This window comes from Sorghum bicolor, chromosome 8, assembly GCF_000003195.3.
Source record: "Sorghum bicolor cultivar BTx623 chromosome 8, Sorghum_bicolor_NCBIv3, whole genome shotgun sequence".
In the NCBI taxonomy this organism is placed as follows: Eukaryota; Viridiplantae; Streptophyta; class Magnoliopsida; order Poales; family Poaceae; genus Sorghum; species Sorghum bicolor.
The window spans coordinates 58253151-58265280 of NC_012877.2; the positions used below are offsets into that span (position 1 = coordinate 58253151).

General features: G+C 40.1%; 3 protein-coding genes across 8 annotated transcripts; 2 read left to right on the forward strand and 1 right to left on the reverse strand.

The window, feature by feature from the left end:
• Positions 1540-4333, forward strand: LOC8076619 (B3 domain-containing protein LOC_Os12g40090). Its single transcript, XM_021466245.1, has 5 exons — positions 1540-1716; positions 1806-1929; positions 2537-2975; positions 3125-3357; positions 3847-4333. The coding sequence occupies exons 1-5, from the start codon at positions 1559-1561 to the stop codon at positions 4120-4122; spliced, it is 1230 nt and encodes a 409-aa protein (XP_021321920.1). The 5' UTR covers positions 1540-1558; the 3' UTR covers positions 4123-4333.
• On the forward strand, positions 5103-7751 carry LOC8069721 (B3 domain-containing protein Os12g0592300). The gene is made up of 5 exons (XM_002442384.2): positions 5103-5205; positions 5308-5430; positions 6046-6472; positions 6656-6897; positions 7274-7751. The coding sequence occupies exons 1-5, from the start codon at positions 5173-5175 to the stop codon at positions 7550-7552; spliced, it is 1104 nt and encodes a 367-aa protein (XP_002442429.2). The 5' UTR covers positions 5103-5172; the 3' UTR covers positions 7553-7751.
• Positions 7959-10832, reverse strand: LOC110437683. 6 transcript variants are annotated; one of them, XR_002455599.1, is made up of 5 exons: positions 10530-10830; positions 10324-10430; positions 9787-9855; positions 9325-9376; positions 7959-8283 (listed from the first exon to the last, which is right to left on the reverse strand). XR_002455599.1 is itself a non-coding variant. In XM_021466247.1 (4 exons), the coding sequence occupies exons 1-3, from the start codon at positions 10691-10693 to the stop codon at positions 9357-9359; spliced, it is 291 nt and encodes a 96-aa protein (XP_021321922.1). In that variant the 5' UTR covers positions 10694-10832; the 3' UTR covers positions 7959-8283; positions 9325-9356. The 6 variants fall into 6 exon arrangements, 3 of the variants coding, with proteins under 3 accessions (XP_021321922.1, XP_021321921.1, XP_021321923.1); XR_002455600.1 differs by having other exon boundaries at positions 9297-9376; XR_002455598.1 differs by lacking the exon at positions 9787-9855 and having other exon boundaries at positions 9297-9376.

The window sequence follows — 12130 nt, forward strand, 5'->3', positions numbered from 1 at the left end:
GTTTCTTTTTTTGACAAAGAACAAGGAGACTTTTATTAATAGCAGCAGAAAGCTGCAAAGATGTGTACATTGTACAGAACATAGGGGGCCACAAGCCAATCTGTTACAAGAATGATCTAACTCAATAAGAGTGGAGACAAACGCTTGTTTGGCAAGAGTATCAGCTGTAGAGTTTAAGGATCTGTTGATCTTGAAAAAGGTAGCCTCTATAGTCCCTGCAACATTGGTATACGCCTGGGTGTACGGTTTTCATTCTCCAGTGGAGTGGGTGATCTATGAAGAAACTGTACCAATTGCTGTGAATCTGAAAGAAAAGTGCAGGGGGAAATTTGCAGTGCTTGGACTAGCTTGGCGCCGAGTGCTAGCGCTGCAAATGTAGATGGATTGGGCTGGTTGTACCTGAAAATTAAGAATGAAGATATCTATGCCAGCATTTGCAGTGGAAGCTTGTATAGTAGCACTTGCAGAGTTGCGGTGATATGCTTCCCATTCATTACCGGCCTCTCTTTCCACACGGAAAGATACGAACGCGGACTTCGGCCGGATAGTGGGGCCACACATTCCTGATAGTGGGGTCCAGACACTCAGGTGATATTATATTTTATACTCTTATAAAGTAAAATTCTAATATATATTTTTTTCAATATGCAAGCTATTCAACTAGACAATCTACTATCACATATAATTAAAATCTACTACCTCATGTAATTGCAATGTTCATATCAGCAAGTCACTAAAAACGTCTTCTTCTTAGATACAAAGATACGCAAATCTTTTGCGTATTCAAGAAAAAAAATATCAGCAAGTCACCTATTTCTCTAAACATATAAATTGTTCGATTAGACAATAAACATATTAACTTATTTATATTTCTTCTTCATATCCACGGTAATGCGTGAGGATCATCTAGTTTATAGAAAATAACAAGGAGTAGCCACGGAGAATCCTCCTAATTTATAAAAAGTAACAAAAATTAAGTAGAAGAAGAATTATAATGATAAATTTTAGAATAAATAAATGATTATTATGTATTTTAAAACTTCGAAAAATAGGTAAATAATAATTATATATCTTAAAACTTTGAAAATTGTAATAGCACGATTAGAAAACCCTAAGTATTTCGGCCGGTTTTACGACGGGTGCTGCTTTTTACAGCTCGCCGAGAGTCCTAGGTGAAACTAAAAACACACTGCACTGGTGAACTTCTGCAGTGGCCCATGTCACAGTGACAGAGGTCTACGAACTCTTGGTCCCATCATGTATTGTACTGTTTTTAGCGGTGTTATACACTCCTCTCCTAAATTACAATTACAAATCATTTTAAAAATTTTGGAAAGTTAAATTATCATAAGTTTGACTAAATTTATATAATAGAATAATAACTATTATGATACCAATTAATCATTAAGATTTTTTCTTAATTATATTTTTATAGTATACTCACGTTTTGTTATAAATCTTAGTATTTAAAGTTTTTTTTTAAAAAATAAGTCTTAGTATTTTTTTTCTATAATTTTGATCAAACTTAAAAATATTTTAACTCTTTAAGATTTTTAGAATGGCTTATAATTTAGAATGGAGGGAGTATAAATCAGTATATCTGTATATATGTAACCACTCCCTTCTCTTCCGTCAACATCGAGAAGAAGACAGGAGGGCAACTTCACCTCGGAAGCTCAGACTCGCAGGATGCAACAAGAACATGCCCAAGCTTCAGTAACTCTCCCCCTCTCTGCCTCTCTCAGCGTAGGATCCTGCCAAATATTTGTGCGGTGAAACTGACAGTGTTGTGGGATGGCACTCAGGCAGATGGTTGAGAAGGCGTGTGAGAGCTGCAGGGAGTGGCAGGAGCACTACTACTGGGATCACATGGATGTGAGCAAGATCCGCTTCTTCAGGCGCATGACCGGAGATTTTGCTCATCGCATTGTAAGTTTCTGACTATCCAAAGTCCACTGCCCTGTTCTTTGTTCCGCGAACATCTGCTATGTGAAGTCAATATTACCTTTCGTTTCTCTAGAATAGATGTTGGTCTAGAAAACATGCAGTTAAAATTTTACAAAAGTTTTGGTTGTGCTGAGCACTCTGAGGTAACCTGATATGTTAGTTACTGAAAGGAGCCTATGAACAATAAAAGGAGTACAGGTCAAAGGACACGAGCTTTAAGTCTCATGTAGATGGATCTAAATATTAATCTTACCCAGGAGCACTTTTTATATAGCAGATGTGATGTAAGTAACATAAATATGATTAATCTTATGTCATTTGCCAAGTTTCACTTTCTTTATAGAAAAAAATACGGCAAGAACTCTACATTGCATAATAACTGAAAGCAAATTCTCTTGTACTACTTCATCATTATTATAGTACAAGAAAATTTCTTTCAGTTGTTTTTCAAGATATTTGTTCTTTCTTAGGGATCAACATTATTATCGCTAGTTGATTACAAACTGGTATTTGCCCTGTTACTACATTACCATCATCTGAAAAATAACTATATAAGCAAAGAGTTGTCACTTTTCTGCTTTAATCATAGAGCATACCGGAGAAGTTTGCAAAGAAATTCAGGGGGCAGATCACCGAAGAGGTTCAACTGAAATCACCTAGTAGTGCTGAGACATGGCACATCAGCGTAGAGAAGTGTGACGATGTGCTGTTCTTCATATCAGGATGGGAGGATTTTGTCAAGGCTCATGAACTGCAGGAGAATGATCTCCTGCTCTTCACTTGCTGTGGAAAGTCTTCCTTTGAGGTCCTAGTCTTCGAAGCAAGTGGCTGTGAAAAAGTGTCTTCCCTGTTTGACAATGGAATTGGTTCTGATGTGTGCAAACAATTCAATGATATAGTGGGTAAACATGGTGAGCATCACTCTGTGACTGTGAGTGATTCTGAGGATGCCATTGCGCCGTCGCAGCTGGTTGGATCCCCTCACAACGCCTCTCCTTCGAAGGAACAGAGTGGGAAGGCTAGACCAAGTGAGTAACAAGTACTATAAGTTTGCAGTGCAACACTAGGCATGTTTTGTTTGTTCTGAAAAATTAGTACATGGCATCATCAATACTGTTGGAGTTGATCATTTTCAGTATATATTAGGCCTATACATAATGCGAGTCTTTCTTGTCAGGTGAGTATGAATCACCAAAAGACAGCAACTTTATTGTCAAGCATGTGGCAACTGGCGAAGAGGATAGTGATGATGGGTATGCTAAATCTAACTACTACTACTCCAAGTTCGCCAATCGACTAAGAGATGAGGAAAAGGAGCAAATAATAGGTTTGGCTTCCATCCGACCGAACAATCCTGTATTTGTGGCTGTTCTGATGAAAAACCATGTTCAGCGCAGAAACAACCATCTGGTGAGTTTATTCATATAGCTAAAGTAAATGAAAATGATTGAATATTTAATTTAGGCATGTGAGGTCTTTGTAAGTTAGGTTTTGATTTGTTAATAGGTACTACAGAAAAACTTTCCTCTTTCAAATGTTGCTATTATAATTAATAATAATATTTGAATTTAAATGTTGCTATTATGGTGGAAATTTGCTGGCAGCCACTCAAATGGTGCTCTGTTTTTATATCTGAAGTTTTGTAATCTGTGTCCTGCCAATCGGACAATGTTCAATACTGAAAACACTCAGCTACCTAAGCAGCTAACTGCATACAGCAAGGATTAAATATAATTAACCCTAACATACAGCAAGGAAAATAAAATCTCAAAGTAATTACTATGTGTTTATATTACTTCATGGATGGTGATATCTTCATCTCTACACTAGAATTCTGTGATTATCTTCATATTATATTATGTCCAATATAATGTTAAACTAGCTGATTTTATTGTGCAGACCATCCCAATTAAATTTGCTGCTGATCATCTTGTGGAAAGAGCACATGACATCATCCTTCGTAGGCCAAATAGGAAAGAGAAATGGCTTGTCAGCTACTATTACTCATGCCGCACCCGGTGTTTCCACAACTTACGGTTGTTTAAGTTTATGCGCGAAAGCAAGCTTCGTGAGGGTGACATCTGCATCTTTGAGCTGATGAAAGACAAAAGGAGAGTGACGATGACTGTCCATGCCATCAGAAAGGCCAATGACCGGTTTATTCTGGTAGGCTAATCTGATGCAGTGCACTTGTACTGTTGGAGTTCCTGCAGTATGTACTATGCAGGGGTAGCATTGTCAACTGAAACTGCAAGTGCCTAGTGATGCTTGCAAGGAATGCGAGTGTAATTTTGTATCATGTAAGGTAACTTCCTGATCAGCAGTATGGCAACTAGAACAAGGTGTGCCCTATGTAACGTAAATGTTTCTAAGCAAATGTTACCCTTGGCTTATGCTTTTGTGCCTGGTTCAGAGTTCAGATCTCCCATCTGGTGCTGCTTTATAGATCTTCACAAGTGTTGTTTCAGAAAGGGGGGGGGGGGGGGGGGGGTGCACTTTCTATGTTCAGTGCAAGCATGTATAGTAGCACTTGCAGAGTTGCAGTGATATGCCTTCCCATGCATTGTTGTGGCCTCTGTTTCCTTCATATGATGAATTGTGATGTGATGTGTGCAGCTGTTGAAGTTCTGAAATAGTGGCATGGTGTGGGCTCGCACTGTGAAGTTGCCGCTAAGGTGGTGGGTCTCAGATCAGATTTTGGAAGTTAGAGCCTGATCTCTTCAGTAATGTTGTGTAATAAATAAACTAAATGTTATCTGAAATCATACTGATTTTGCTTGATTCTTGTTTGAGACAAACAGATTGTTTTTTTGAATTTTAGACAAACAGATTGTGACGACCTAGTGCTTGGAAGTTGGAATAATTGTGTGCTGCTTGCTATAAGAATTAGCAAAAGGAAACAAGTTTTGTTCATTGCGTGCCTCACTCCCAAGTGCCAAGTGCCAAGTGCCAACTTTACCTTTCCCCAAGATGAGGCAAACAACATTCTTGTGTTCACCGCCCAAACAATAAAAAGAAAGGATCCTGGTGCATCAGCTGCTCTGGCCCCAGTTGGCAGTGACCAAGGTCCATGAACAATTGGTCTACCAGCCTCTAACCAAGCATATGTCATGTCAAATCTCACAGTAAAAGCTAGTAACAACTCCACCGCTCAAAAACTAGTAACAGCTCCTCTCACCTCCATAAAAACACTCTCTCGTTAACATCAAGGTGAACGGAGCTACTATGCAGCTGACCAGAGAATGCAGGTTGAACAAGGTAAAAACTCTCTCCATACTTCCTTCTATGGTTTCCAACAGATATTTAGCCAGACAAACTTTGGAAGATGTATGCTGTGACAATGTTGTGGTTGCATGACAGATGGCCCCCCATCTGAGGTGTGAGAGCTGCAGGAAGTGGCAAGAGCACTGCTACCAGGAGCACATGGCGAGGGAGAGGGTGAGTTTCTTCAAGCCCATGACAGGAGATTTTGCGCAGGGCATTGTAAGTATCCACTATCCTGCCAAATTCTTCAAGGTTTCATCATTTCGTTATGGAAGCTTATGGTTGTGTTGAGAGCTTGTGTGCTGGTTTGTTACTGGATAAGTGGAAAATAGGCAATAGAAAGGACATACTACCTCTTCCTCTTAATGAAATACGGGCTCAAAGTCAAAGTCAGATCGAGAAAAAAATCTGTCTCCAAAAACGACTTGATGTTCTGGGATTGCCTGACTCCTATCTTGTTTGACTATTTTGAGAAATTTTATCACTTATGAGATGAAATAGGTACATTATGAAAGTATATTCTATGACAAATCTAATGGTATGAATTTGGTACTATAAATACTGATACTTTTACAGTAAATTTGGTTAAACATACGAGTTACTACTCCCAAGGATACACGAGCCTTCTTGTATATAATAAGAAAAAAAAAGGGGGGGGGGGACATCTGCTTATATGACAGTTGTCAATAGTTTGCATTTGTCACTGTTTTTTAAACTGAGATTATTTAAGGTACTGATTGCACATGCTGTTCTTTATATCAGACACATAATCAAATCATCTCCACCATTATCCTTTAAATAAAAATAACTAGTCTCCTGTTTTTATCTTATTAGAGCATACCGGAGAAGTTTGTTAGCAATCTAAATGGGCAGATCACCAAAGTGTTCAACCTGAAAGCACCCAGTGGCGAAACATGGCTTGTCAATGTCACAAAGAATGCCGATGAGCTGCTCTTCAAGTCAGGATGGGATGATTTTGCCAGAGCACATGAGCTCCAAGAGAATGACCTTGTGATCTTCACGTGCAGTGGCAACTGCTCCTTTGATGTCCTGATCTTGGACTCGAGTGGCTGTGAAAAGGTGTCTTGTTTCTTCACCACTAAGAAGGGTCCTTGCATGCACAAGCATTTTAATGGCAGAGCGCATCAACACACTGAACACCGCATGTTCAGTGATTCTGAAGACTTAGGAATGCCGTTGCGCCTTGTTGCATCCTCACACAGGGCCTCTACTTCAAAGAAGGGTGGCAAGACTGAACCAAGTAAGTAGAGTGCACATTTGCTGCAGTTAAAGCTGTGTGTTCAGTTGTTAAATTTATATACAGATTTTTTTTCTTTTAGGGGAAAATTTATATACAGATCTCATCTACAAATTACAATCATAATATGTTTTGCTCGCTCGTGCTCAAATGCAAGTTCATATAAATATCACACACTTTTGACAGGGAAAGAGCCTGAATCTCCAATCAATAGCAATTACTATATCAAGCAAGAGGCGATTAGCGGTGAAGAGCAGAGTGACGAAGACTGGCTTGCCGATCCCAGCTACTACTACTCAAAGTCTGCCAACATCCTAACTGGTGGTGAACGGGATCAAATATCCAGTTTGGCTTTGATTCAACCAGGCAATCCAGCATTTGTGGCTGTCCTGCATAAGACCCATGTTGGGTACAAGAACAACATGCTGGTCAGTTCACCTATTCAACTATTAGTCACAAGAAAAAGATACATGCGTAGATTTATCTGTTTTTTTTTTCCTTTGCTGATCTGAAGCTCCATATAATTTTCGGTGTAGTGTAGTGTGGTCATTTGGTTTATTAGGAAATATAGAACAGTTTCTTTGGCCACACATCTTATGACTGCATAACCAAACATTAGAAGTGATAAACTAGTTTTGTCGTAAACCTTAATTTCTTACTTTCATTTCCTAACTAGGAGTAATTAGTAGCATCAACTTTGTATTATGACAGTGTGAGTAGTGTTTCCTACATTTGTTTCAGTGCTAATAACCATTCCTTACGCAGTAAGCGCTGACCCAGTTATGCTTGGTGCTTGCAATGCAGACCATCCACCATGGATTTGCAGCAGAGCACCTTGAGGAGAGATCCCATGAGATCCTGCTCCTCAGGCCAAACAGGAAAGAGAAGTGGTATGTCAAGTACTACTACGCCAGCCACACCAGAGGCTTTCACTGCTGCCGCTGGGTCAAGTTCGTCCGCGATAACAGGCTGCGAAAGGACCACATCTGCGTCTTTGAGCTGATGAAAGGCGCCAAGAGGACGACGATGGTTGTCCATGTCCTCAGGAAGGTTGATAATGGAAGGATTGTGCTGGTGGCCTAAGTTCATGTGCCCTAGTTTGCTATGTATCAAGTGATGCACAAGTGTTGTGCAGTTGCTATGTACCATGATGCAAGTTTGCAAGTGTTGTGCTATATGTATCATATATGTACACGTATGTGCCACTGACTGAAAAAACTGAACTCCAAGTGAGCACTGCTACCCTGCTATGAAGCTATGTGTATGGCTATGGTTACTGGAAGTGAGATGTGTTAATGTTTCTAAGCAAATGGTGCCATCATCCGTAACTCATGCACAAAAACTTGGCATGAAAGAGACCATTGCAGAGGGACAGTAAGCGATATGACGATATATAAGACGACAGGTGCATTTCCAACATTCAGGAAAATTACAAAACAGATTAAGGATTTTGTGTCGTCACCAATGATTTCAAAAATGACAATGAAAATTAAGTTAACACCTCATGCAAAAGTAAACAAGGCACGGTAACACTATCATTTAGCTCAGGTCAACTGAAACTTGACACCAAAGAATCTCTGCAGATGGTAGTATAATATCACGTACCAAAAAGAGGGAAGATAAATCCATGTGCACAAACCATGCCATGTAACATTTAAGATTATTTCAGTCTATTCTAAGATCCTAACGAGGAAACTGGCTATTGGTGGGTAAATTCTTCTAACTTTGCAGTGGAAGAAATGCCACAATAGCTTTTCCAAAGACACATTTTTATCCTTTCGAAAGGATGGGATCTACACAACAACTTCAAGTACCTGCAAAATAGGAGCAGCATATGGTAAGCAAAGGCTCGGGAAATTTAAAGCTCACTGTAATATGAGACATCAAGAACAACAATAGGACAAATCTGAAAGCGGAAATATACAAAAAGAAGAAATATCAAGGGGCAAAAAGGAAGCATTGATCAGGGCACACAGCAAAGATAAGAAATTTAGATAACATGCTTGTTCGCCCAACATGCCAATCACCAAAAAACTACCACACTGACAAAATCCATACTAACCCCAAACAGACAGGAAGTTGGAAATGAATTCAAGAACAGCTGAAACTAGATAACTGAAACTCTGTTACGTACCAAGTCACCAAAAAAGTACCACACTGACAAAATCCATACTAACCCCAAACAGACAGGAAGTTGGAAATGAATTCAAGAACAGCTGAAACTAGAGAACTGAAACTCTGTTACGTACCAAGTATTATGTTACAGTCATAGAAAACATTTGGATTGGTGGTAGTGTAAAACAAAGAACCATAGAAAGGACTGAATACACTCATTGATCTTATTGCTTGGAAACTATAGAAATACAGGAACAATTGCATTTTTTTGAATTGAGCTGTTGCTCGTGTAGTTTGGTGGGGTGAGATCAATGGAGTAGGAAAGGCCCCCTGTGGCAAGCTGTAGGCCGAAAACAAAAACTTAGGCCCTGACTTGGTAGGTTGCTATTTGATCCATGGTGCATCTGTTTTTTTTTTCTTACCATATGTTTGGGCTGGTTCCTTTAGGCCGGTGCTTTGTATTCTTTTTCTTGTACTATAGTGATATGAAGAAAATAAAGAGGGGAAGAAAGACCTTTCTCTGGATGGAAATGTGCAAACAGAAAGCAACCAACAAAGAATAATAGACACAGGTTATGTCTATTATATGGGTTGATACTGCAGGAAGATTTTCTGACAATAAAAACTGCTAAATGTTTCACAGTGAATTACTAATAGGTCCAGTTCTGCTAAATTTTGGTTTAGGATGAATGAGAACAAAAAATAGTATTACCAAAGGAGTACATGCTTGAAATCAGCACCTTTGGCAGGCTCTACAATGGCCTCTCTTGCATCACCCATCTTTTCCATTTCCTAACAAATCCCAAGCGTACCCTCAATCAACTAAAGTTTCAATAGTGTAAAAATATTTCTCTAAGTATGTATTTGAGTACAGATAGAAAGAACAGTTGTACAACATAGCCAATTTAGTTACATACAGAGCATAAGGCATAAGAAACTGACTATAGATAAATGTGCATCATTATACGCTTTCTATGCTTCAGAAATGATGGTAAGAACACAGCACAAGAAGGCTGATGATGAAGCAAAAACCAGCAATGCGTCCAAGCTTATAGTGTGCTAACAGCCAAAGCTACACATTGTATATTTAACACTTTACTTTCTTTTTCTGGAACAATTGCAAACTCAGAACTAGTCAAATATACTTGTGTAATTCAATATTCAAGGAAAATTGGGGGAAAGAATGGGAAAAGGGGACCTACATCATTCTAGGTCGGAAGGTCCCCATCAAGTTGTGCAGAGCCTCCAGCATCAACCATCTTTCCCACTCCCTATAAAATCCCAATTTTAATGTCCTTAAATGAGAGTAGTACAAAATAAAGGGCACATTACATTATAGACTCTAGTGCGCCCCTGTATTGCTTGAAATTTACACATTTTGACAGTATACCTAAGAGTTTGTATGAGATACTGGTTTCATGATCCTAATACCTATACTGGTTTCATGATCCTAATACCTATTAATAATAATATGTCATGCAATGAACAATAGAACTAGGTTCACTCCAAACTACCACATTCCATTTATAAGCCGCACTTGCTTGAAACAATGAAACAAGTCAATGGCTAAATGCATCTACAACATACATTCATTCATTCATTCAGTGTCCCAAGTGAACTTCTCAGGCGACATACATTCGCCTCAACGAGCAAATCAGCATTATGTATTAACAAGAACATTGTATGGCATCAGATGCAGCAGCACCACTTTAGATGGCAAGTGCGTGGAAGTAACGTACCCTGGGAGAGCTCGCAGCACGCCCGCGCGCTGGCACCGGGGTGCGCCGTGAGACGCGCCATCACCGCGGCCACCGTCACCGGGGACCCCATCAACGCCGCCAGAGGCCTGCAAAAACCACAACCCCGATCCCATCTACCGGGTCAGATCACCACCGTCCCTCGGGGCTCCACGAGGGAACTAGGCACGTTGGATTCGATCGCTTACCGCGCGGACGGGAGCGGGGAGGAGGAGGTGCCGAAGGCGGACGGGACGCGGCGGCGCGGGGCCGCGAACGGTCGCGGGGCGTGGAGGCGTGCGGCCGCGGGCGCCGCGGCCGGGCGGCGGACGGCGGCGAGGACGGCCCGGGTGGCGGGGCCTCGCCACGCCATGGCTGGCTAGGGTTTTCGTCGGAAGGGGGAAATGGGAGGAGGAGATGATGGCGGCGGCGGCGGCGGCGGCAGGCGGGGTATAGGGTTTTTATTTAGCAGCTCTGGCTTGTTGAAGAGGAAGAGGGGAGAGGAGTCGTGGGCCGGATTCTGCGCCTATTGGGCCCGCCAGTGGCCAGTGGTTAGATATGGGCTTTGTTAAATAGACGAGCGGCGCTTTCGCCTTTCGCCTTTCGCAACAAACTCTCTCTGTAACTCGACGATATCGGTTCCCTTTAGGAAAACAATAATCAAGATAGACACGAATCCTATCTTGATTGGTTATCATCAAAATTTACAAATATAAATTTATATTATATAAATTGAAGTATATGTACGTCATCAAACCATTTTTAACTTCAGCAGTTGCTATGTAAAATGGATCTACTAAAAAATGTGAAAGCGGCTTATAATTTGATGAGAAAAAAATCAAGGGAGTATTTTAGATTGGCATTGCCGTCATTATGAAAAGTACCTTTGTAACATAGTATAACTCTTTTCATGAAGAATAAAATGCATGTTTCTTATAAATATTTTTTAAAAAAATGAACTTGCACAAAGACACTCATATTTATATGGTTATAAAAAGTGCATGCTATTATCTAGTATGCTATGATAATCTTAATTTGTCGGATTGTTTGCGCCAAACAGAGGAATAATAGGTTCGGATTACCCCCGTCTTCATGCCATGATCCATTACTTTTTTCTAGGAGACCCGGTCTAGCCACAGGCACACACACATATATATATATATATACGAGTGCACACTTAGTCCTATTTATAATCCTATAGTATACATGCACACCCTTACATGAACACCTCCGCAGGACTAAACTAGATCGATAAATTTTAAGATTGATGAAGTTACCACAAGTATCTCGCTGTTGACAGACATGCATGTCATCTACCACTAAAAGAATAACACTGTCAAAAGGTAGCCTATTGTCCTTTCTGCTTGGGAAACTCCTCACGATTTTAGTATATATAGTTTGAAAATCCAAATGGGAGGAATTTTTTTCTGATTTTGTACTTGAATTTTCTATAGGTCTTCTTGCATGTTATATATGGTTGGAGTAGTTCAACGAATATATACGTATCAAGTAAAATTCTTTTGACTAGTAACTCACCAGCTAAACATCCCTATATACACGTACGTCTCATCGTTATTGTAATTACACAAGCAAAATAATCCGAGGTGCGAGTGCTGGAGAGAGAGAGAGAGAGAGAGAGAAGGCTCCAATTGTGCAGCTGTGATGCAATCCACGTCCATCCACAACATCAAAAGTGACAATTCATCACCACCAACAAGGCTCCAAGAGTATGCTTCCAATCAAGATGGAGCATCCTGTCTGGTGACATTGCATGCTCCCAAGGATTTAGCTTATTGTTCATGGCTAGCAA